The following is a 25,565-nucleotide window of genomic DNA, read 5'->3' as shown; positions in this document are numbered from 1 at the left end:
GACCTACCGCCTCTTCCCTGAGCCCGGGAAGCTCTAGCACCTCGGCGGCGAAGAGTCTCTTCACGAAGCATTTGTTGATCTTGCTCACTCATAATCACAGCTCCTCTACGAACTTCAGTCCGTCCTTGTCTTGACGTTTCCGGTTGCTCCTGAGTCCGTTCTCGTCTTGACGTTTCCGGCTGTTCCTGAGTTCGTTGCTGACTTGGAGTAGGGTTTTGAGCAAGTGAATCAGGGGTTTGAGCTGGAGTGCGATCATCTGTTGGCGGGAAATGCCTAAGGAATCTCTCGATTGAGGGACGCCGGGAAAGAATGATGTCGTACCGAGAAGCCCAGCGCCGCAATGATTTCACGACTTGTTGGCAAGCCGAGCTCTCCAGCGCATTGTTCCTCCGGAGTACGTGATATTCCTCCCACAGTTCGTCAACTCGTTCCTGAACTTCAGAGATGGTCATTCCCCCGCGCCTGCAGATGAAATCCTCATACGCAGTCCTCTCAGCGACGGCAGTGTTCAGCTCGGCCTCCAGATCTTTCTTTTCGGACTCTAAGTCCTTATTGTCGGCCTCCAGCTTCACTAAACAAGCCAAGAGTTCGTCATTCTTCATCTGGTCAGCTATGGCTTTTTTCTCAGCTTCGTCTAAAGCGGAAGAGTACAGCCGCTTCCAGTGAAGTACCTCCAGCTCCTTAAGAGTTAAGAATACAAAGCAGCCTATGTCAGTTCGGCATTTCAGTTTACTGAGCAGGTAGTAAACCACAACAGGAGTAAAAGAGAGTACGAAAAGCTATACGAAGACACAAGTGCAGAAAGAAGAATTTTTTCATTCATAAGAAAAAATTTTTACACGAGGGCTTCAAGGCCATTTTACAACAAGGAAGAAACTAAACTAAGAGAAGGGAGACGAAATCATACTCCGCCAGCTTCGTCTCCGGCTCCTCGGTGAGGTTCAGCTTCCTTCTCCTTGTCTGCCTCAGCTTCAGCCTCGGCCTCCTTGCTCCCCCCAGCCTGCTCGGTGCCCCCCATCACCGATCAGCAGCACCTCTTGCTCGGCCTGCCTGTCTCCGGTCTGCTGATCAAGCTGCTCGGTTTCACCCTCTCCGTGAAAAATTGGAGCGGGTGAAACTGGCCCTAAGGAGGCAAAAATAGCCTCCATATTCTCATCCCGGTCAGCTCGGCAACTACGAACTCGGTCAGCAGAAAGCAGGACCGAGGACGAAGCAAGCTCCTCAAGGAGCGGCAGACTCTGGAGACGAGCTGCTATCTCTCGGCCGTACAGCGGCAGGACGACTTCGGGCCCCTGCTCGGCATTATCGGTCATCAATTTCAGCAGATCACCGACAAAGGCCGAAAATTGATTGCTCAGAAAGAGTTTCTCCGCGAAAGCACGGAGAACCTCCCCTTGGGCAACCACGGCGGCAGCATCCCTCCGTTTCGTCTGCTCTCGCTGGATGACGAGCTGGTTTTTGGCAAACTGGGCTTCATCCTGGGCCGAGATCCTAGCAGCTCGGGCCTTCTCAAAGTCTGCCTTAGCCTGTTCGGCCTGGTGACGAGCAGCCGCCAACTTCCTCTGCATCTCAGCATAATCGTTGGACGCTTTGGAGAGTTCAACGGCGACGAGCTTGGAGAGCATATCGTTCCTCTGAAAATGGAAAAAGGAAAAAGTCAACCGAGGGGCCACACAAATACAGAAAAAAAAAAAGCAAGGCAAGAAAATCAAGAAGAGAATTCACCTCGGCGAAGTCCGTGGGCCATAAAAAGGGCTCACAGATATGTTCCGAAGGAGGTGCCAAGACCACGTCTTTCTCCGGCGCTCTTGGGGGCTTCTGGGTCTTCCCCTTCCTACTTGCCGAAGTCGACTCCGGCTTCTTTGGATCCGAAGAGGTCTTTTGCCTCTTCGGATTCTTCTCGGCATCAGACGCCGAGCTGCTGGTTTTCGGCCTCTCCGGTTCCTTAGATTCGGAGGATTTGCGACCGAACTTGTTTAGCAAGTTCACTGCCAAAAAGCAAGAAAGCAAGGTTAGTTTTCGCCACAAAAGCAGTAAGGCACAAAAAAGAATTCCTCACCCCTCGGTCTCTTCGTCCGAAGACGAGGAGTCAAACATGAAGTCGCCCTTGACGAGCTCAGACTCCAGGTACTGCTTCCTAACTATGGGAATCTTATTGAGCTCGCCCTCGAGCTCGTCCAACGGTTCTAACCGAGGATGAGGAATCACGGACTTCGGCCCTCTCCAGGGAAAGCCCGGAGCCGCTGTCCTATTATAAAAAAAGAAACGATGTTGCCACTTTGGCCACTTGGTTTTGCAGAAGGCCCTAAAAGGCTGTAAAGGGATCAAGTAAAACCAAGATCCTTTCCGCTTAAACTGGAAGAAATTAAGGATTGCCCTCAGAGACAGATCCTTGTCTAGCCTACGCAGTTCGGCAGCAAAGGCCGATAAGTGCCTCCAAGAGTTCGGAGTCACCTGACCTAAAGGGAGTTGAAAAAAATCTAGCAGCTCTACAAAGGCAGGGGGAAGAGGGAAACGAAGCCCGCATTCCAAGCCGGCTTCGTAAACGGTGGCGTAACCTTCCGGCGGCGAGTCAGCCCTATGAAGGTCGTCGGGAATCGCAACCTTCCCCCCAGGAAAAAAATATTTTTCGTGTAGGGATATCACAGTATCCTTACTCAAGATGCTGTGAAAATACTCTACGGTTTTCTCCCCGGATTCTTTCCGGCTAGAAGACCCCTTACCCCCTTTCCTACCGCTACCTGACTCAGAAGAAGAAGAAGAAGACATGGTTCTTACTCTTTGAAAGTCTGAAGAAATTCTGAAGAAATTCTTGAAAGTGGAAGGAAATTTTTACGCAAAAGAGAGAGAGAATGCAGAAGAAGCAATAGCAAAAGTGTTCAAATGATGAAGAAAGGACGTATTTATCAGATTCGGAGAAGATTTCAAAATCATCGCACCGTTTCGAATCCCACCTTTTCAGGATTCAACGGCCGGATTTTACTGTCGCATTTAATGCAGTCACGCGCAAGGCACGTCCCCTGACGTCAGCCTCCCCCGTACCTTTATCCAGAATGCCGAAGTGACTCGCTTCGCCGAAGTGATTCACTTCGCTTTTCGGGGGGGTAGTGATGGGGTACGTACTAAACAAGCCCAATAGCAGTGACGGCCCATCAGCCCAAAGCCCAAGGAAGAGTATCAGTTCGGCATTACCAAAGAGTTCGGCCCCAGCCGCATTACCAAAGAGTTCGGCCCCAGCCTACAGCTCGGTAAAAGCCAACCAATCGGTTCGGCATTACCAAAGAGTTCGGCCCCAGCCTACAGCTCGGTAAAAGCCGACCAATCAAGCTCTACTCTCAGATCGGCAAAAGCTGCTCGGCAATAGTTCAGCAGTTCGGTCTCAGTATTCGACCGAACTGGGAGATAGTGGACTCATGCAGAACCTCCACGACCTCCACTACACGATCTATTTAGTGGTGTCAACTCATGCAGGATAGCGGACCAAACAAAGAGATAGTGGACCCATGCAGGATCTCATGACCTCCACGACATCCACTACCTAGTTAGTGGTGATGCAAGCCACGACCTAGTTAGTAGTGATGCAAGCCACGATCTTAGTTCAATGTATAAATAGAACTTAGATCAGATAGAAGAGGGCTCTCGAGACATAAAATATCATATAGCAAGTCTGTATTTGTAAGCTGGAAACCAGATCAAGCAATACAATCTTGCCCTCCTTTCTTTCCGTGGACGTAGATTTACTTCAGTAAATCGAACCACGTAATTCCTTGTGTCGTGATCTATATTCATTACCTGCATTTACTACCATCAAAAATTCGCCAAACCATCATTCATATTCCTCATTTTTATATATTTGTACTTCAAATCTTACACACCATACACAATTGCAAATTATAATGAAATCTTATGTGTCAACTATTCACATATCAGTATAATTAGATGGAGTGTATAAATATACACAATTGCAAATTATAAAATGAAATAATAAACCATTTTTAAAAAGTAAGATGAATAGTATAGCTGTATATAGGTGATGAGATGAGAACTTGAGATAGACATTGCAAAATCTTACTACAAAATGGTATCCCTCAAAATTGAGATATATATTATTTAATAATTAAACTACTTTTTAATAAAATTGATTGTTTTTATGATTACATAAATATAGATGTCCAAGAATTTATATATAGTTTTTTTGGTAATGTGTAGTAATTTATAAAAGCAATCCACATAAAGCGTTGAATTTGGAGCACAATTTGTTCCACAATTGCGCAACCATAGACCATTTTCGAGATAAACCTTAAGTCCAAGGTTGTTTGATGGTATTTTTAAAGTTCATGGACTATGGGCGAGATAAATCAATAGTCCAGGGACTATTTTTGAATTTCACTCTTTTTTTTAAATGAAATTGAAAAAAGGAATACTCTATTTTGCTTTCATCAAAAACAGTAATCTTTATTAATAACAATTACTCCTAATCACAACAAATGTCAATTTTAATCATAGCCTCGATCATTTTAACACAATTACTTTTAATTATGACGATAATAAATTTTAGCACAATAGTAATATCTTGATGAAGTTGGTAATTAATAAGGAACTGTGACACAAGTTTTTGCCTAAAAAATTATCCTCTCTTAGTAGGATTTTACATTTGTTTGTTTTTCTGAAGGATTTTACATTTGTTTGTTTTTCTAAAATCAGAGTTTAAAAAATAGTAAAAAAAATTGAGTGTATCATATGATATAGTAATATAATGTGATTTTTACAGTAGCGATCGAAAATAATTTTATTATATAAATACCAATTTTCTCATCACTGGAGATGATTTGATCGCTAACCATGAAAATTGTTTAGTTCAAAAATTAAAATAAAAAATCAAACTATAAAGAGCGTACTCAACTCTTTAAAATATCATTGCATACATTGTAGGGTAAATGCATTTGAAGGGCCAAAATATTGGTCTATTAAAATGACTCTGACTTCCAACTTGTTTGTAGATTATAAGGATAGATTGAGGCCCACGAGCACACATTATAGCATACTAGTAAATTGATAAAATAAAAATAGACCACTTGTCTAGTTTTTTTTAAACAAACTAATCATTTAAGGGAGGGGCATGAAGATATAGATTGTTTTTTACAAAGTCTTATTCACATTTAAATGCCGAATAAAATCATAACATAACAAGTTTCACTTGTATATTGTTGGGTTACAAACTTATCCCACATCGGATGAGTGAGGGAAGTTGGAATGTGTATATAATTCCTGTCCAACTCTAATTAGTTTGAGGCCTTTTGGGAGTGACCCAAAAATAAATCCGTGCGGGCTTGACCCAAAGCGGACAATATCAAACTAATGTTGCAGTCGACGATCCTAACAAGTGGTATCAGAGCCAGGTGGCTTTGGGTCGGGCCCAGGATGACCTAGGGGCCAGGGTTGGAACGACCCATGTTTGTGTCGACTGCGTTCCCGATGTGGTCTCGGTTTGAGGGGAGATTTGTTGTTTTACAAACCCGTCCCACATCGGATGAGTGAGGGAAGTTATAAGGTGTATATAATTCATGTCCAACCCCAATTAGTTTTGATCCCTTTTGGAAGTGACCCAAAAACAAATCCGTGCGGGCTTGACCCAAAGCGGACAATATCAAACTAATGTTGCAGTCGACGATCCTAACATATATATTCATTATAAAAGAAATGTGAGTGGAATGAATTAGTAGAAGGTGGGATCTTATTACCATTTATGGTAAGAGTGAACCGGAACTACTATTCGCGGAAGGACTAAAATGGAAAAACAGAACTCTTATTCATGGGCGGAGGAAGTAGTAGCTATCTAACACCTATTTATGTTAAAACTCTTATTTTGTATTAAACTGATTTCTACTGTGGTATACAATACTTTAAATAGGATGTAGATTATACAAATTAGGTAAAGATTTACCCTAATCACACTTGCCAATTACACGGTAATATCAATCAATTCCATAACTTCCTATGATTTCCTTCCTTGTGATTTGATCCTCTTTTATTTCTTTCCAACACTCCCCCTCAAGTTAAGTAGGGGATAGTCCATACTTAACTTGCCCAATACCTCGTGAAAGTTTCTTGAGTCCACAGCTTTGGTGAGGATATCTGCTAGTTGGTCTTCGGACCTGACGAATGGTAATTCCACAATTTTTGCCTCGATGTTATCCTTGATGAAGTGCCGATCTATTTCAACATGCTTTGTCCGATCATGTTGCACTGGGTTCTCTGATATGCTAATGGTTGCCTTATTGTCGCAAAATAGTTTACAAGGACTTGAGGGCACCAACTCTAGCTCGGTCATTAGTCTCTTCAGCCATAGGATCTCAGTTATGCCGCTTTTGATCCCTCGAAACTCAGCCTCTGCACTCGACAATGCTACCACCTTTTGTTTCTTACTTCGCCAGGTGACTAAATTGCCGCCAACAAAGGTAAAGTACCCTGCAGTCGACTTTCGATCATTTGGATTTCCTGCCCAGTCAGCATCGGTATATCCATGTATGTCCATATGTCCATGCCTTTTGAACAACACTCCAAGTCCTGGTGTTCCCTTCAAGTATCGTACAATTCGCATTGCTGCTTCCCAATGAGCCGCCTGTGGTTGGTGCATAAACTGGCTTACCACTCTCACTGCATATGCGATGTCCGGCCTAGTATGGGACAAGTAGATCAGCTTCCCTACTAAACGTTGGTATCTTGACCGATGGGTAGGTTCAGCCCCTTCTACTACCCTCAAACCGTGTGGTTCTGGATCATAGGTGTGTCTGCCGGCTTACAGTCTCACTTGTATATATTAGTTATAAATGAAATGTGAGTGGAATGAGTTAGTAGAAGAGGAGATCATATTATCATTTATGGGAAAAGTGAACCGGAACTCCTATTCGCGGAAGGACTAAATTGGAAAAAACGGAATTCTTATTCATGGACAGAGGAAGTTCTAGCTACCTGACACCTATTTATAACACTTGAGAGTAAAATTTAAAATATATATTCATATTATTGAAGGCAAAAGAGATTATTACTGCTCACATGCAAAAAAGTCATAACAAATTCTATAAAATATCCCAAAAATTACTTGCAATTGTGCTTTGTCTAACCGCGGTAATTTCCTTTACCAAACTTATTTAACACATTACTACGTGTAAACATAACGTAAAAATACAAGAGTCATAATTGTAATTTAAAGCTTGTTGAAATGATTACATCCAAAACATTACGCAAATCCTACATCTTTTATTGTATGACTAATTATAGTTAATGAGAAATTCGACGCTCGAATGATGGCAAAAGAGATTATTACTGCTCACATGCAAAAGAGTCATAACAAAGTCTATAAAATATCCCAAAAATTACTTACAAATACATATGAATAAATTATGTGTCTTTTGAGTCTTGCAAGTTTCAACCAATAATTTGAAACTGTATACATATCTAAATCATCTATACATCATTTGAACTAATCATTGAATTTCAAAATTATCAAATACTCCCTAAATAATTCACCATATATTATACATATGAATTAAGTATAATCTCTTTCTTGTCAACCATATAATAGTAGTACAATTAGTTAATCACAATTTATTTTTTTAATATAGTAATTGTAATAAGGTCAACTTCTAGCCCGATGCAATTTTAGAGCGAATATTAAATCGTGAGCTTTCAATTCTTTTTTTAATTCTCGTATAAACGAATTTTTAGTAAAATAAGTAATCTTTTATATTCTTCAATGAACAATAAGAATAAATCATATTTTCATAATTAAATTCAAAATTTGTGAAATTAGACTAAAATTTATTCAAATTTCTTAGCTGGTTATTGTGATGCAAGAAGAATATACGAGGAAACCACAATTTCCACCTTAAATTACATAAATAAAAAGTAGAATTATGTTCATTTTATTTGGTCTTTTTTTAATTTTGGGTTGTTTATTGAGTATGACTCTTTCAAGATTAAATCTTTAATTTATCCACAATTAGGATTTTCCCTGATTTCATTTGGGCTAAATAAAAACCTGGCATTTCAGTTGTTCCGAGCTTCTGGGTTAATTCAGGTAACTCTTTTTCCATTTTATTCAATAGCTGCGTTGCTTGATTTTCATTTTTGGGAAAGTTTCCCCCCTTTTTTCTGCTTGATAATGATGTAGATGTCGTTCCAAAAATAGCAAGTCTTCTGCTAGTAGTGATTTCAACTTCGATACACTCTTCAGAAATGGTGATGATGAAATCCTTGACTTAGTTCTTGCAAAAATCAGGTTTTGAAGTATGAATTTGGGGATATAAGTTGAATAATAGGTGTTTAGAAATTGATTTTTTTTGTTAATATAATAAACCTATACTATAATTAGATTGATTTTGAGGAATGTGATGGAGCTCACTAATATAAATGGTGAGGGAGAAGTTGAAGAGAGTGAAGCAGAAAGGGGGAGTTTTAGGCAAAACCTATTCCACCAATCAAATTACTCTGGTGTTGTGAGGAAAAAGGCCTACATTTTTGATGGGGATGGGAATTACTTCAACAAGGAATGGGATCTTGTGCAAGGCTCAGGCAAAGAGTTTTGTTGGTATCATGTTGAGCTCCCAAAGGGGAACCATAAGCTCTCCCAGTTGGCTCAGCATCTCATCGATGCCCTGTCCCCGCCCCTAAAGCTCCAGGACATCCTCTCCCTCATCAGCAACAGCCCATTTTGTGGCCACGTTGACGGTGCTCTTGTGTTCAGAGTTAACTCTCCCGGCCCTGCCTCTAGCAAATTCACCTTTAGGATTGCAGCTAGGGTCACTGAGAATTCAGTCATCACGGTGTCGTTAGGGCGCGTGCCTAGGCTGGGATTCTCCCCGACAAATGAGTCTTTGCTGTCGGAAATCCCAATTGTAGAGAGTTCGAGTAATGGAAGTAGGACTAGTGAAGGTAGGGATAGAGGGGGGATTGTGATAAGGGAGCATGTGCTGGATTTTCTGCTGACTATGAATCATTCGGAGGAAGCTGATAATCCTGTGCCTAAATCTGTCGCGGATCTTGTGGTGCACATCATCGATACGCACGTGGATCACCTTCAGGATGTCGTGACCAAGCTTGAGATTGAGCTGGATGCGGTCGAGTTAGAGATGGACAGAGGTACATCAGCACATCCTTTAAACTCGGCTTATTTATGCTTTTTTGTTATTCTCGTGCTATGTTTGAGGGGTGGGTCGGACAACTTTCTTGATTTACACTGCTTACTTGTAGTGCCGTTTTGGAGTCTTGGCATGTGTTATCTTCTTGATGAATTTATGTGTATTGTGATGATCCTATTGAAATTTTTTTTATTGTACTTTTCTTACCTTGTAAATTTAACAGGCGGTTTCGTGGAAAAACATATTATTAGTATCTGTTACCCCATCAGTACTTGTAGAAAAAATGTTTCGGCAGATTGTTATTTCTCCTAGTAACATACATTGAATATGAACTAAAGTGCAAAGAGAGAGTGTGTATTGATGGAAGCGAAGAAAAATAGGAATTTCTAAATTTATACCTCATCTTCTTCGAGAACCATTCCAGAGCAGTAAATATAAGAATTTGGTCGAAGTATGATGTGCCTTTTTATTAAATGACCATATCTTTATTTTTTTGATCTTGTATTAACTTGAGTTGTAAGTGGCTTGACATACTACATAAAAACAAATGGCCAGTGAAAGAAGAGCAGCGGTCTCGTTCTCTCTGTCAGACCGCACACAAATGATCAGGAATTGTGAAAAAGTTTCGTTTCAGAGTGTACTAGTTCTATATAGTTTCCTTAATGAATATTTTCCTGGCCTGCCAAATAGTAGTCTAGGTTGCGTTTACTCACACGCGCAACATATAATGACAGATGAAACGAATATATGATGCTCTTAGATCCGAGTCTTGGGTGGATGTCTGAAAATTTATCAGGGATTGTGAAAAATAAGTTTGTGTTTATTTCTGGGATGAACGAGGCTAGTGTGGATCGATAAGACATAGATGGACTAGTTCATCGAAGCTATATAAACGTTCATCTTATGTTCATCTCGATGGATGCTCTTAAAAGAAGTAGGCTACATTATTTGGAGAAGAAATCAGATGGTGTAGACATTCATACAGTCTCGATCAAAGGGATCTTAGAGTACTCCCGATTTATTAGATAGCAAGGTGTCTCATTTGTATTTACTTCATCACTATATGATACTCAGTGATTTGTTTGCAGGTGGTTTTGCTATGAAGAAGCAAATGTTAGACAGCCGAAGATTCCCAAAAATGAATCTCGACTTGCAACGTCTATTGCAGGTATTTCGCCATCTAATCCATGCTTCGATAGCCCCTCTCTGAGAAAGCCTGTATCGTACGTATTAATTTAAACCGGTGCTCTGACTTGTTTGGGGAAACTCCAGGTGATCGCACACGGTGAACAAGTATTTCCCCGGGTCAAGGAGAAGTGTTCGTCTAAAGAATGGTTCAGCAGTGAAGACATCAACGCGTTAGAAGAGTTGATTGGTCGTATAAGGAGATTAAAAGAGAACGTTGGCTTCATAGCCAACCGCGTCACTGCAATTCAAGCAGGCCTAGACAGCTGGCAGTCCGAGCAAATAAACCGAAAACTTTACTACCTATCTTTCCTCTCCATTATATTTCTCCCTCTGTCAATAATAACCGGAGGTCAGTTTTTCACATAAAACTCGAACACATATTTCCCTGTCACGCCATCTGGCATAAACCTCGGCTGTTCCTTGTTGGCAGTGTTCGGGATGAATGTGGGCGGAGTTCCTTGGACCGGACAGAGAGACCCCGCGCTAAAGGATGGGTTTCGCAACGTGATGATGGTATGTGCAGCGATGCTTGCAGTGGTTCTCTTGTGCTTCGGTTTCCCGGCATTGTACAGCCGTGCAATTGCCTGGTGGAGAAGGCCGACTATGCAACGAAGCTGGTCCCTCAACCGGAGGTCCTTCATTAGGAGAGCCGGGATGGATGGAGGGAGAACAGACAGAGGGGGATATGTTCGACTTTAGGCTGGAGCGTGATGATCATCGTACATGCTAGATATGTTCGATCTTCTCCCTCTTTTGATCCGACATCATCTTGCCCGGGATGGATCGTTCTTGTACTTGAATCGTTGATCATCTGCTAACTTTTACACACACGCACACACCACACACTAATTTTGCTAGATGTAGGCCATTCTTGCATTTCTTTTCTCCTTGTGGATATTGATTTTTCTTGTACAGTATCTTTTGTTTAATTGAGATGGAAAGTGTAGCATGGTGTTTCTAATTTAAATATATTGACGATTAAGGTGACAAGCCTTATACTTTTCAACTAATTGAAACATTCAACTCAGTCAGTTATGAAATTTAGCAGATTTAATGTATTTTCGAACTACTCATTCCTATATGGATTTATATTTTATGCCTTAGATATATTTTTGGTGTACACATATATAGTTAAATTTGTGATACTACATTTTGAGGTACTACATTAGTAGCATAGTCTATCTAATTTTTCTCTTATTTTATTCTCACAGTCTCTTAACTCACCAATAATTATTTATTAATATTTGTGTTAAAAAAATGCCTCAGACACTAACGAGACAGAGTAATAAGATGGATGAAGTATTAAGCAATTGGATACATGGTCTATTTTGTACCATAAATGTTTCACATCTAACCAGTAAATTGGATTCGAATTACTATGACTATGTGATAAATTAGAAACCATGTTCTTTATTTTATAAAAAATACTAGTAGTAGATTCTAAGATAACAAAAAATACTAGTAGTAGATTCTTAGAGCATCTCCTATGGCGCCCCTCCGGTAGGACGTCCGGTCGGACACCGGGAAGGGCGACGGGACGTCCGCCGTTGGGAGGTCGGAGGTCGGATACGGACGTCCCGTGAGGACGTCGGGTGTCCTCGGACATCCCGGCGACGGGCGGGCGGACGTCCGCCACTGTGGCTTCAACTCGGACGTCCGGTCGGACGTCCCGTTTTTTTTTTTTTTTTTTTTTTTTGAAACTCTATATATACGGCTCGTTGAATTTTATTTCATTCGCACCACTTGCGTTAATAACAAGTTTCTCTCTCTACATCTATAATCTCAAGTATATCTAGAATGTCTAGTGAAAGTGATAGCGAGAATGAGTTGGAGGTCGCTGTTTCAGGTGCTATACAGAGGCTGCTACAACAGAGGTTGCAGCGGCGGGCAGCAGGCGGCGGTACCTCGGCCGATCCATCGTCGAACTCAAGTACCCCGTGACCACATTGCTGCACATATTCGGTTGTATGCGGACTACTTCGCTCCGCAACCGCGTTTTGGGGAAGCCTTATTCCGGCGACGCTTTAGGATGCATCGTCCGCTGTTTCTGCACATCGTGGGTGCTTTAGAGAGTAGATACCTGTTTTTTAGGATCAGAGAGGATGCAGCTGGCAAACCCGGACTCACGCCCTTGCAGAAGTGCACTGTCGCAATCAGACAACTGGCGTATGGAGGCGCGGCCGACATGTTCGACGAGTACCTCCACATTGGCGAGTCGACAGCAGTCGAGTGTCTGCAAAATTTTTGCGCGGGCGTGAGAGCGATATTCGGGGAGCGGTATCTTCGGAGTCCGAGCCCCGAAGACTGCCAGATGCTGATAGATATGCATGGGTCGGTGCACGGGTTCCCTGGGATGTTGGGCAGCATAGATTGTATGCACTGGGAGTGGAAGAACTGCCCCGCCGCCTGGAAGGGGATGTACACTACCGGCTTCAAAGCCAAGCATCCCACGATGATCCTTGAAGCTGTAGCTGACTACCGGTTGTGGATATGGCATGCTTATTTTGGAGTCGTCGGGTCCAACAACGACATCAACGTTCTCCAGTCGTCGCCCCTGTTCAACGATCAGTGCAATGGCGTTGGTCCCGCCATCAATTTCGTCGCCAACGGCAACCAGCATAATATGGGGTACATTTGGCAGATGGGATATACCCAAACTGGCCTGTCTTTGTGAAGTCAATCAAGCATGCGACCGGACAAAAGAAGACATACTTTGCGAGCCGTCAGGAAGCAGCGCGCAAGGATGTGGAGCGGGCATTTGGTGTGCTCCAGAGTCGGTGGGCGGTAGTGAAGGGTCCTGCACGGCAGTGGTATATTCCCAACATCGGCGATGTCATGTACGCATGTATCATAATGCACAACATGATTGTCGAAAATGAAGCTGCGGAACTGACTCAGTGGACCAATGAAGATGATACGGGTGCAGGTCCAAGTCACGGCGTGGCCACCGCGAATGTGAATATGGGGGTACCTCATGGAGAGGTCGAGCGGCTGCGTGCATTTGCCGACATGCGGCAAACAGATGCCCATATTCGACTTCAGCAGGATATTATCGAAGAGGTTTGGACTCGGAGGGGTTGACGTGATAATGTATGAATTTTTTTTTATTAGTGTGTAATTTTTTTTTTCGAATCATGTATGTTTTTTCCGATAAAGTTGTTAATTTTTCCCGTTCATATTCTCGGTCAAATTTTATTTCCGTAAACGTAAATTGTTTTTATTTGTGAATTTATGATTTTTTTATTGCGGGATGTCCTAGTGGGAAGGGCGATGGGAAGGGCGGATATGCATGGGATGTCCTAGTGATGTGGCAGTGGGGTGGGATGTCCTAGTGACGTGGCAGGAGGTGTTTTTGGGATGTCCTAGTGGATGTCCGAGTGGGATGTCCGCCCACTGGAGATGCTCTAAGATAACAAAAAATCAAAAATAAAAGGCACTTGCAAATTTGTTTAAATTTGGCACATGCTTATCTTGGGGAACAATCCACCTAGAATTGTAACCACGTATCTCTAGAAGCTTCCGACATTACATTTCTCCGCTATTTATTTATTCACATTTCATCAATCCTTTTTTTCTAAACCTCAGCTATTTGAGGCAGTTTCACTCTCCTCTTTCAAAGCTCATCTTCATAAACCCTAAACCCTAGCAACCAAGGTGCCCTCAGATCGCTCCGTTTCAATGGCCACCGCCGTCCTCCTCAGATCTCTTCGCCGCCGCGATGTTTCCTCCGCTCCTATCTCTGCTTTCAGAACAGTACGTCTCGCCAATATCTCTGATTGTTCTTTTTCAGTTTCTCTTTGATTCATTTCTTTGTAATATGGTGTGCAGTTTTATTTACTGTCTTAGATCTGGTTTGAACTGCGTATTTTACTGTATTTCAGGAGGTGACAGTCTATTAGAATATTTTTTTGCAGGATTTCTGTTGTGATGAATCTACGAATTTGTTCTTTGTTTTATGTGTCACATGTATACGGCTGCTATGATTTCTGGTGATTTGAATTTGCGAGTAAATATTTTGAACATCGTGGTCTATTGTCATCTGATTTTGGATGCAAACCATCTCACAATCAGTGTGAAATTAGTTTATCGGTAGAATGAAGGATTGACTGAATGCTGGATGTGATCTTTTGCGTGCATTCTTTTTTTTTAATTTTATTTTCCCATGATTTTTGGTTAAATTACTGGCAGTACTTCATGCATCTTGCCATTGAGCAGTTTCTTGTTTATGACGACGCTATTTGATTAGTGAATTTTAGGAGTCAAACTATGTACTGCTTCGGTTAAGATAATTCTATATATGCAGCACCTTTAAAATTGAGTGTTCTTTCTGAAGACTATACTATTAGCGTTTAGCACCTCGAGAATTTAATTTACCCACCTATATATTGTGTTTCAGTTAACTGGAAACACCAAACCATCATGGGCAGTAAGCAACAAGTGGGCAGGTCTTGTGAGGCCATTCAGGTATGTTCCGTGCTCATCATTTTGTATATCAAGCATTGAGTAGTTGCTTTATTTCTTTTGTGATTCAATTGTATTTTCTTCCTGAACAGCACCAAACCGGCTGGAAATGATGTGATTGGTATTGACTTGGGTACCACAAATTCTTGTGTCTCTGTTATGGAGGGAAAGGTGCCAGAATTTTCTCTCAATTGAACCTGCATCTTACTAGTTTTTGTTATCAATTGATTTACTTACATGTAAGATGCTTACAGACTCCAAAAGTTATTGAGAATGCTGAGGGTGCTCGGACAACTCCATCAGTAGTTGCATTTAGCCCAAAAGGAGAACTGTTGGTTGGAATACCAGCAAAGAGACAAGCTGTCACTAATCCAACAAACACAGTCTTTGGCACCAAGCGTCTAATTGGTAGACGTTTTGATGATGCTCAGACACAGAAAGAAATGAAGATGGTTCCTTACAAAATTGTTAGAGCTCCTAATGGTGATGCATGGGTCGAGGCCAATGGGCAGCAGTACTCCCCTAGTCAAATTGGTGCTTTTGTCCTGACCAAGATGAAGGAAACTGCTGAAGACTACCTCGGGAAGACTGTCACAAAGGCTGTTGTGACCGTCCCTGCGTATTTCAATGATGCTCAGCGACAAGCCACAAAGGATGCTGGGAGAATTGCAGGGCTTGATGTGCAAAGGATTATTAATGAGCCTACTGCAGCTGCACTCTCTTACGGCATGAACAATAAAGAAGGCCTGGTTGCAGTTTTTGACCTTGGAGGTGGAACATTTGATATATCCATTTTGGAGATTTCCAATGGTGTCTTTGAGGTGTGACATACTTGTTAAGTGCATTTTAACTGGTCCTGTCTTTGTTTATGTCTTTATGCTGATACATGTTTGCTTGTAGGTGAAAGCCACAAACGGTGACACATTTTTGGGAGGGGAGGACTTCGATAATACTTTGTTGGAGTTTTTGGTGAGTGAATTTAAGAGAACAGACAGTATTGATCTGTCCAAGGATCGTCTTGCTCTTCAGAGACTACGGGAGGCAGCTGAGAAGGCAAAGATTGAGCTCTCATCAACTGCTCAGACTGAGATCAGCTTGCCCTTCATCACTGCTGATTCAACCGGTCCAAGGCATCTGAATATCACACTGACAAGGTCTAAGTTTGAGGCTTTGGTTAACAGTTTGATCGAGAGAACTAAGAATCCTTGCAGGAGTTGCTTGAAGGATGCTGGCATCTCCATTAAGGAAGTTGATGAAGTTCTCCTCGTTGGAGGAATGACCCGTGTTCCCAAGGTTCAGGAAGTAGTTACTGAAATATTTGGCAAGTCCCCTAGCAAAGGTGTGAATCCTGATGAAGCTGTTGCCATGGGGGCTGCTATTCAGGGTGGCATTCTCCGAGGTGATGTCAAAGAGTTGCTTCTCCTTGATGTTACACCGTTGTCTCTAGGTATTGAGACACTCGGAGGAATCTTCACCAGATTGATAAACAGAAATACCACAATTCCAACAAAGAAAAGCCAGGTCAGTAGCATTTTGTGAAGGTGTAATCTTCTTCTGAAGGTATTATACTATTGATTTCTGGTTCAAGACACTGATGTAAGTCTTAATATTATTGCAGACATTCTCGACCGCTGCTGACAATCAGACCCAGGTCGGCATCAAAGTGCTTCAAGGAGAGCGTGAAATGGCCACAGACAACAAAATTCTCGGTGAATTTGACCTCGTGGGTATTCCTCCAGCTCCCAGGGGCTTGCCTCAGATCGAAGTCACATTTGACATTGACGCCAACGGTATTGTGACTGTTTCTGCCAAGGACAAGACCACCGGCAAAGAGCAGCAGATCACGATCAGGTCATCAGGTGGTCTGTCAGAGGACGAGATCGAGAAGATGGTCAAGGAGGCCGAGGCACACGCCCAGAAGGATCAAGAGAGGAAGGCATTGATCGATGTCAGAAACAACGCCGACACCACCATCTACAGCATCGAGAAGTCCTTGAACGAGTACAGGGAGAAGATTCCAAGCGAAGTAGCAACCGAGATCGAGACTGCCGTTGCAGATCTGCGGACCGCGATGGCCACAGAGAACATTGACGACATAAAGGCGAAGCTTGATTTGGCAAACAAGGCCGTGTCGAAGATCGGGCAGCACATGTCTGGTGGTGGCGGATCGAGTGGCGGGCCCACTGGAGGCTCTGAGGGAGGTGAACAGCAGCCACCTGAGGCAGAATATGAGGAGGTGAAGAAGTAGGATGGGTGAGAATTGATTCAGCGGAGTTCATTTTTGTATTTACATTACTATTAGTTGGGTTGTGATAGGAGTTCGATTAGAAACTTCCTCGGGCGGAATTGAGCATCGGATTTCTTCTTTTTTGTTTTTTGACATAAATTTGGTGAAGAATGATATATGCTGAAATATCGTATAATAAATCCTATGCTGCTTGGGGTATGAGATTTCGTTTTTGGGAATTGTGTTGTGTGCATTTTGCATCTTTGGATGAGTGAGATGTATCAGCAATGGTTTTTGCATCTTTAGGTTCTCGAGTGCTTTGCTTACATTTGATAAGACGAGTCCGTTGTATAGCGTGTTCATCACTTTTGAGTATATTTTTAAGGCTACCACTACAATGGATTTGAACTCAGCATTAACCACACTCTATTGCTTCATTACTTGTATAATTTTTTTTATTACATTCAAATAGTAGTATGTTAGAAAGTAAAAGAGAGGAAAAGTGTTCTTTTTGCTAAAAATAAAAATGACGGACATCACAAATATGAACGCAAGTAGCTTATAATAGGATGGAGGGAGTGCTAGAGAGTTTGTTAGGATAGTTATGGATATTTTATGTTTGATAATATTTTCAGTTTGTTTTCACTTTTAGTTGAAAAATAGTAGTATCAGAGATGAATAAAATAAGATAGATAAAAGAAAGTAAATTAAATGATGGAATAAAATAAGAGTAATTGAATATTTTATTTTTTATTAAAAGAAAATGACTTAACTTAATTACGACATTACAAAATGAAATATTATAACTCAACTTAGTTGGAATGAAATATTAGCGTTTAACCCACACAACTCAAGTGATTTTTGCATACTAATTTGAGATTATCAAGCTAAAACAAAAATATAAGTTTTCCACAGGGGATTCATTCCCATAAAAGCCCATACAAATTAAAGTCCTAACTGCATACACATATTTATATTACCTCAAACCCTAATAAAAGTGGCGCCACTATATCCTGCTCTCCCCCTTACCGGTGAAACCCGCACCGCCCGCCTCACCGCGTTGCTCTGCCGCCATACCTCGTCGCATTGCTTCTCTCCTGCCTCGCCGTGGTGTGTTGCAGAAGGTATTGATTTTCTTCAATTAAAGTATTCTGATTTTATTATTTCTGTTTGAATTGATTTTTTTCTATTCTAGATTGAGTTCCTGCTCATTTTTATATGGTATTTATAGAGATTTAAAACTTTTATAGATATGATGGTGTGTTTTTATGCGTTTGCAGAAAAATTTAAATTTTAAGCTGAGTTAAATGGGTAGCAAGAAGAGAGAATCGAGTTCGAAGCAGGAATCCGCGTTGGAGAATGGCGAGGATAAGCAGAAATTGAACGTGATCTCCGAGAATGCGGATGTGGAGCCCTCGAAAAAGAGAATGAAAAAGGAGAAAAAGAAGAAGGATATTGAGCTACCAGAGGTTGAGAATGTGAATGATGCTCATGCCACACCAGCATCTTCAAATGCTCACAGGGCTCCGTTGAATTCGAGGGAGAGGAAAAAACATAGGAAATTGAAGGATAAGGTGAGGCACAGTGGGGAGGGGCAGAAAATCGATTCAGGGGCTGAAAAGATGGAGGTGGAATCGAAAAATGATGGTAATGAGAGTGGTGGAACCAGTAGTAGTGGTGGGGGATTGTTGCCTAAGTTCCACATTGGGGTGTTTAAGGAGCTGGCAGCTGTAGATGCCAGTGTGAGGGAAGCGGCAGCTAAGACGTTGGCTGTGGAGTTAAGGCAAGTTCAGAATGCGTATGATAAGTTGGAGAATAAGGATGAGGTGGAGGATAAGTCGAAACTCGAAGCGGAGAAGGATGATGGGTTGAATAACTGTGCTCCCTCTGTGAGGTATGCTGTGCGGAGGCTTATTCGTGGTGTTTCCTCATCTAGAGAGGTGCGGTTTCTAATTTCTATTGCCGATGAATTTATTGAATTTTATGCTGTAAGCCTATAATTGGCCAAGAATGTTATGGATGGTTGGATAGAGATGAATTTCATGTAGTTTCATGCTTTTGCATCTGATACTTGTTGTTTCTGGCATATCAAACAGCACGGAGCTGCAGCAGGATGGGTGTTTTTCATGTTAAATTGAATCCTTTTCCCCTCCAATATATTGTTTTTCCATGTTCTCCTTGGTTAATTTTCTCACGTTTAACAACGTATCAAAGAGTTGGGTGTGTAGTTTACCACATACTCACTTGCGCAATTGTAAATATTGAAAATGTGAGCAATGATGGGTTAAGATTACCTAGTAAGTAAGAGCATTATATTCGACATGCTTAAGTAAGATACGGCATCATTTGTTCCGTGGTACTAAGTGGGCAGTAAAGGTCTTATACGGATTGTCTAAGACTCTAATCCTTCTGATTTAAGTGCCGACCTGAATATAATTATTGATATTAGATTTGAGATTTCCAGATTTAAAATTTTATAATTTGTTTTTGCGTATATGCAGAGAAAGTTGTGGTACACTTAATAGGAATGTTGTCAAGAAAGTTCTCGGAGAGTTATTTTATTGCTAATTTTAACTGAGTTATGCATGGAATATGTCCCAGTGAAGATTTTATTGAATACACTGCTTATTTTTCTTCTTAATTTTTTCTACTCTTCTGTTGCAGTGTGCAAGGCAAGGGTTTGCATTAGGTCTCACAATGCTTGTTGCCACGGTTCGTAGCATTAAATTAGAGTCATTGCTAAAACTAATTACAAGTTTGCTGGAGGTCTCATCTTCGATGAAGGGTCAGGTGAGTAATGATCCCTCCTCAAATGAAGTCAATCATTGAGATTTGATTTTTTAAATTATGTGGCACCTTTTGTCTATAGGAGGTTAAAGACTGCCTACTAGGCCGTTTATTTGCATATGGGGCTCTTGCAAGATCAGGAAAGCTTACTGAAGAATGGAAGTCAGATAATAACTGTGTACTCATCAAAGAATTTACCAAATGTCTTATCGATCTTGCAGCTAAGAAACGGTACCTACAAGAGCCTGCTGTTGCTATTTTACTGGAGATAGTTGGAAAGGTAATCCATCATATATTACCTGCACAGCATATTATTATTTTTTCCATCATGCTGATGAGTGGAATAAGATATCGCTCGCAGTAGTAATAATCCTTAAGACTTATTCTTTTGTAATTACTCTATTAGATTGTGCTGGGACATCTGCACAAAAAATTTACTTGTAACGACTTTATGTATTAATTATAAGCCTTCCTCAGTGCCATATCTTCTCAGGATTCTTTAATGTTTACGACCCATGACTAAATGTGCCCTGTATGCTGTATCTGTTTAATGGTTTAGTTGCCTGAGGAAGCACTGCTGGAGCATATTCTTGAGGCATCGGGGCTACAGGAGTGGTTAGAAGGAGCAACTGAAGCTGGAAATCCTGACGCATTACTTTTAGCTCTTAAAATACAAGAAAAAGTTTCTATCGACCATAAATTTAATAAACTATTGCCTTCCCCCTTTAGCAAAAGTGCCCTTTTTGCTGCTGATTACCTATCCACTATTTCCAGTTGCCTGAAGGTACTACTCATATTTATTTTCTTACAGATTTTTTTACTGATTAAGTGATATTTCAAGTCATTGCTGATCTATATGTCTGGTGTAACGCAGGAGTCTACCTTCTGTCAGCCACGAGTGCATAGTGTATGGCCCGTCCTTATTAGTTATCTGTTACCTGATGTCATACAAGATGCTGATTCAGCATCAGGTCCAATTTCGAGCAAGAAGCACAAAAAAAGTCGTAAGAGTAGCTCTGCTGACGAAGATATGGAAAAAAATCTGGTCAGCTTCTGTGAAATAATAATTCAAGGGTCCCTTCTAACCTCATCTCACGATCGCAAAAAGCTAGCATTGGATGTGCTGTTGCTTCTGCTTCCAAATCTTCCTGCTACTTATGTGCATGTTATATTGTCATACAAGGTTGTCCAAGGTCTTGTGGACATACTCTCCACAAAAGATTCTTTGCTTTATAAAGTTGCTCAACATTTTCTTAAAGAACTGTCTGAATGGGTAGTGCATGATGACATGAGGAGGGTTGAGGTTATAATGGCTCTGCAGAAACACAGCAATGGAAAATTTGATTGCATCACCAGATCAAAAACAGTGAAAGACCTGATGTCAGATTTCAAAACAGAGTCTGGCTGCATTCTGTTCATTGAAAGCTTGATTACCATGTTTCTTGATGAAGGTCAATCTTCAGAAGAACCTTCAGATCAGATTCAAACTACTGACGACAATTCTGAGATCGGATCTATTGAGGATAAAGATGCTGCTGGGACACTAGGAACTGCTGAATTTCTTAAAAGTTGGGTTGTGGAATCCCTACCTGCTGTCCAAAAGCATTTGAAGCTAGAACAGGATGCTGCAAAATTTCGTGTGGAGAAAGAAGTTCTGAAGTTTCTGGCAGTTCAAGGTCTATTCTCATCATCACTCGGAACTGAAGTAACATCTTTTGAACTACAAGAAACGTTCCGGTGGCCTAAATCAGCAATTCCTAGTGCTTTATCCCACATGTGTATTGAGCAGCTTCAGTTGTTGCTTTCAAATGCACAGAAAGGAGAGGGGCCTCATGCTGTGGCAAGTGGTGTGGAGGCAAAGGATCTCGGGTCTTACTTTATGCGGTTTCTGGGTATATTATACAACATTCCTTCAGTTTCTCTGTCAAGGGCTTTGAATAGTGACGATGAAAAGGCATTCAAGAAACTGCAGGCCATGGAAAGTCAACTATCAAAAGAGGTACTCCTTTTCAGTCTATGTTAGCCCCTGCATCTCATGATAATACTCAATTTCAGTTCACTTTACTTCTTAAATGTGTACTGTATAATCTTTGTTTTTTTATCTGATGAGTATATAGGTCTGGTAGGAAATTTTTTAATGTAATTTAGCTATTCCCAGCGCATAAAATTATCAGATTCCAATTATATTTTCACAACGTGTGAAGACGGGAAAGAGACTTTCGGAGTATTTGTAACTAACTTATCATGTTTATAGGATGTTTATAATTTGACCAATCTTATCGGATGTTAGATTTCTTATATTTGTGATAAAATATATATGCAAATTGCTCATTTTGACCCATGACTTGAAATTTGGGGTCTTACCCAGACCTCTAAATTAGTTTTAATGACTTAATTCTTGGCTTTGCTTGCAAAGATTATGCTTGTGGTGCTTAGGAGAACTTCTCATTACTATTTTGGTTGTTATAGGAATGTAAGTGTTCTACCACCTCGGATGCAAGTAAGATACATGCTCTGAGATATTTGCTTATCCAACTACTGCTTCAAATCATACTTCGGCCTGGAGAATTCTTCGAAGCTGCCAGCGAAGTTGTCATGTGTTGTAAAAAAGCTTTTGCCTCTTCTGATCTCGAATCCTCTGGAGAAGATGAACCTGAGGAGGATGGTGCTCCTGAACTGATGGATGTACTTGTGGACACAATGCTTTCTCTGTTGCCGCAGTCATCTGCCCCTTTGCGATCTGCCATTGAGCAGGTACCAACTAAATATTCATGTCACTTCCCCATAGTTAATTATATGCATTTTTACCTTCTATTATATCTTAAAGAATGATTCCTTTAGCTAACCAACTCTGGGCCAGCATTACTTGATGATTCACCTATAGTCATAAAAGACATTGGTGCATCGCCCTGTTGCTTTTGATTATCCTCCTCGAGGCTAAATCATTCGTGATATCTTACAGGTTTTCAAATGCTTCTGTAAAGATATAACCGATGATGGTTTACATCGTATGTTGCGGGTTGTCAAAAAGGATTTGAAACCTGCTCGCCACCACAATTCAGATAGTGATGATGATGATGCCGAAGATGATCTGCTTGGTCTTGAAGAAGCTGAAGAGTCTGACGAGGCCGAGACAGGTGAAACTGCAGACAGTGATCAACAGACAGATGAGTCCGAGGCAGTGGTTGGGGTTGATGCAGTCACTGCTGAACTCCCTGATGCGTCTGATGATGAATCTGATGAGGGAATGGATGATGATGCAATGTTCCGAATGGATACTTATCTTGCACGGATATTCAGGGAAAAGAAGAACCAAGCCGGAGGAGAAACTGCACATTCGCAGCTTGTGCTCTTTAAGCTCCGCGTCCTCTCATTGCTGGAGTTGTACCTGCATGAAAATCCAGGCAAGTTAAAATGATCGAAGGGGCACATCTTGTTTTAAGCTTTGATCCATTCCTTAGTTAAAACATACAGTAAGATCTAATCACCTTTGGATATTGTTGATGCAGGTAAACCGCAGGTGATCAAAATATTCTCAAACCTTGCTCAAGCATTTATTAACCCACAAACAACCGAAGGAAGCGAACAGCTTGGTCAGCGTATATGGGGGATTATACAAAAGAAGATATTAAAAGCTAAAGAGTATCCAAAAGGAGAAACAGTGTCGGTTGCAATACTTGAGCCTCTCCTAGAAAAGTATCTGAAGCTGGCAGCAAAGCCTTTCAAAAGAAAAAAATCTGCCTCTAATCCATCCAAGAAGAAACAATCCGCCTCCTGGAGTCGTCACCGCCTGATCAATTCCCTTGCCCGAAGCTCAACATTTTGGATTCTGAAAATTATCGACGCTAGCAACTTCTCAGAGTTTGAGCTACAGAAGGTCTGTGATATACTGCAGCATATTTTAGTGGACTACTTCGATAGCAAGAAATCACAAATGAAATGTGAGTTCCTGAAAGAAATATTCAGAAGGCGACCATGGATTGGGAAACAGCTATTTGGTTTCCTATTGGAGAAATGCAGCTGTGCTAAATCGCAGTTTCGGCAAGTTGAAGCCCTGGATTTGGTGACAGAGGTGCTAAAGTCTCACAGTAGTGCTACTGAAAAGACATCAGAACAGTTTTTGAAAAGCCATGTTCCAAAGCTAAGCAATTTGATCAAGCACCTAGTGACGAATATGCCCGATAAGCAGGCGAGGAGAGCTGGTGTGCGTAAATTTTGTGGCAAGGTGTTCCAGATGCTTGCAACTTTTAAGCTCAGTTCTAGCTTTGTTGATGCTTTGGAAGAAGATGGTTGTGCTGCCTGTCAATCCCAACTTGGTGATACATATCTTGCTCTGAAGAAACAAGTTTGAGATGTTGTATTTCAGCAAGAGGCAAGTTTGATTCTCTACACTATTGTTAAACTTTGATCTGGTTAAGTCTTAGGACTCAATTTTGCACTGTGTTTGTTTCTTCACCAAATCTGTTGTGTCTCAAGTTGTTATTGTTGTTTTACACAATTGCTATGTTTTTCTATTAGTAATTGAGAGTTCAATTCACCTGTTTTCTTAATTCTGTTTTGTAATATGCATTCATAGATATTGACAACTTCTGCTATCATTACTTATGTTTAATACTCTCATTGTTATATAAAAATAGACTACTTTTACAACCATCTAGATTTTAATGCAAAATTAGTAAAGAAAGAGAAAAAGTAATTGGAGACATACTGTTTTCATTCCTTGTGTTTAATACTCTCTTAGGGCGTGTTTTTTAGGGTGGATTGGCTTGGAAAAGAAAATTAAACAAGGCTATTCTCATGTTTTGTAAGTTGGACAAATGGAGAGCCAGGCCCGAAAAAAGGCGGCAGCCCGTGTGAACAGTGCAACTTTTTACTGTTGGGCTTAGTTAAGAAGTCCACCAAAATTGGTGGGTTTATGTTTCCCCTCCTACCCCTAGTTTCATTCTCTCCTCCACCTCCATTTTCATTTCTCTCTACGCCATGGCAGCCGTCGTTCACGCCATGACTGCCGCCATCCGCCATCCGGTGGTAGTAATCCCCTCTCGAGTTCTCGTCTCCCTCGCCGTCATCAACGCCATGGCCGCCGTCGTTTGCGACATGACGGTAGTGGCGGCGACCGGCTAATTTGTTGTCGTGACGATTCTCGAAGTGAGATCCGAGCCGGCGTGCTCCATGCCCGCTGTTGTTTTCCGATTATTTTTTTTTTTTTGTGATTATGGATTGGGAATCAATTTTTGAGGTTCAATTCTTCCATCTGGATTCCCGTTTGCGCAAATTTGAGCCTGCGAATCGATTCTAGGTTCTTTGGTTTTGATTTTAAAACTCGATTTTCTCTCATTTATGAATGAATCCATTGATTATGGAATTTTTGACGAATTTTGGATCTGGGTTTTGCCAAACTCGTCTACTGCAATTTCTTCAACTCAAAAAAGATGCATAAAAGAGAAGGGTAATAATGTCATTTTCACTCCCACTCAAACAATAATCCAAAAAACTATTTTTTTACAAAACAATATGCTAAAATTTTTATCCATACACAATCCTACTCATTCTGGCCATTAATATCATAAAGATTGACTAGTTTTGAAATGACATACTACTATTACGTTTTAGTAATTGAAAGAAAATGTAATTGGATCCGGAAAGAGTATTCTGATTGACTGATATTGACATCTTTTTTTTTTATTGACAAATAAATTATAAAGGCCGATAGTTCGAAACCCCATATGTCCCAGACATTCATCACACACACATTGTGAGTT

General features: G+C 41.1%; 3 protein-coding genes across 5 annotated transcripts; all 3 read left to right on the top strand.

The window, feature by feature from the left end:
- Nucleotides 1-7,840: 7,840 nt before the first annotated feature.
- On the top strand, nt 7,841-11,355 carry LOC121756427 (zinc transport protein ZntB-like). Of its 2 annotated transcripts, XM_042151977.1 has the most exons (5): nt 7,841-8,080; nt 8,375-9,141; nt 10,229-10,308; nt 10,413-10,677; nt 10,759-11,355. In XM_042151977.1, exons 2-5 carry the CDS (start codon nt 8,394-8,396, stop codon nt 11,025-11,027), a joined length of 1,362 nt encoding a protein of 453 aa, XP_042007911.1. In that variant the 5' UTR covers nt 7,841-8,080; nt 8,375-8,393; the 3' UTR covers nt 11,028-11,355. The 2 variants fall into 2 exon arrangements, with proteins under 2 accessions (XP_042007911.1, XP_042007909.1); XM_042151975.1 differs by having other exon boundaries at nt 7,843-9,141.
- Nucleotides 11,356-13,896: 2,541 nt separating this feature from the next.
- On the top strand, nt 13,897-17,255 carry LOC121756227 (heat shock 70 kDa protein, mitochondrial). Its single transcript, XM_042151720.1, has 6 exons — nt 13,897-14,081; nt 14,725-14,792; nt 14,882-14,960; nt 15,044-15,610; nt 15,690-16,310; nt 16,408-17,255. The coding sequence occupies exons 1-6, from the start codon at nt 14,007-14,009 to the stop codon at nt 17,035-17,037; spliced, it is 2,040 nt and encodes a 679-aa protein (XP_042007654.1). The 5' UTR covers nt 13,897-14,006; the 3' UTR covers nt 17,038-17,255.
- A 735-nt stretch (nt 17,256-17,990) lies between these two features.
- On the top strand, nt 17,991-25,179 carry LOC121755761 (myb-binding protein 1A-like protein). Of its 2 annotated transcripts, XM_042151136.1 has the most exons (10): nt 17,991-18,140; nt 18,297-18,956; nt 19,681-19,806; nt 19,886-20,083; nt 20,363-20,587; nt 20,678-21,802; nt 22,273-22,557; nt 22,766-23,207; nt 23,313-24,175; nt 24,559-25,179. In XM_042151136.1, exons 2-9 carry the CDS (start codon nt 18,324-18,326, stop codon nt 24,152-24,154), a joined length of 3,876 nt encoding a protein of 1,291 aa, XP_042007070.1. In that variant the 5' UTR covers nt 17,991-18,140; nt 18,297-18,323; the 3' UTR covers nt 24,155-24,175; nt 24,559-25,179. The 2 variants fall into 2 exon arrangements, with proteins under 2 accessions (XP_042007070.1, XP_042007069.1); XM_042151135.1 differs by lacking the exon at nt 24,559-25,179 and having other exon boundaries at nt 23,313-24,353.
- Nucleotides 25,180-25,565: the final 386 nt, after the last annotated feature.

This window comes from Salvia splendens, chromosome 11 (genome assembly GCF_004379255.2).
Source record: "Salvia splendens isolate huo1 chromosome 11, SspV2, whole genome shotgun sequence".
Classification (NCBI taxonomy): Eukaryota; Viridiplantae; Streptophyta; class Magnoliopsida; order Lamiales; family Lamiaceae; genus Salvia; species Salvia splendens.
Note: the sequence above shows the minus strand (reverse complement) of the source record. Positions and strands in the feature narration are given on the sequence as shown.

Bases quoted from the DNA above. Each gene is read 5' to 3' on its own strand.
- LOC121756427 (XM_042151977.1), top strand. From the start codon at position 8,394: ATGGAGCTCACTAATATAAATGGTGAGGGAGAAGTTGAAGAGAGTGAA. The intron at 9,142-10,228 runs GTACATCAGCAC...ATTTGTTTGCAG, and splicing joins CGAGTTAGAGATGGACAGAG to GTGGTTTTGCTATGAAGAAG. The intron at 10,309-10,412 runs GTATTTCGCCAT...GGGAAACTCCAG, and splicing joins ACTTGCAACGTCTATTGCAG to GTGATCGCACACGGTGAACA.
- LOC121756227 (XM_042151720.1), top strand. From the start codon at position 14,007: ATGGCCACCGCCGTCCTCCTCAGATCTCTTCGCCGCCGCGATGTTTCC. The intron at 14,082-14,724 runs GTACGTCTCGCC...ATTGTGTTTCAG, and splicing joins CTATCTCTGCTTTCAGAACA to TTAACTGGAAACACCAAACC. The intron at 14,961-15,043 runs GTGCCAGAATTT...AGATGCTTACAG, and splicing joins TCTCTGTTATGGAGGGAAAG to ACTCCAAAAGTTATTGAGAA.
- LOC121755761 (XM_042151136.1), top strand. From the start codon at position 18,324: ATGGGTAGCAAGAAGAGAGAATCGAGTTCGAAGCAGGAATCCGCGTTG. The intron at 19,807-19,885 runs GTGAGTAATGAT...TTTTGTCTATAG, and splicing joins CATCTTCGATGAAGGGTCAG to GAGGTTAAAGACTGCCTACT. The intron at 23,208-23,312 runs GCAAGTTAAAAT...TTGTTGATGCAG, and splicing joins GTACCTGCATGAAAATCCAG to GTAAACCGCAGGTGATCAAA.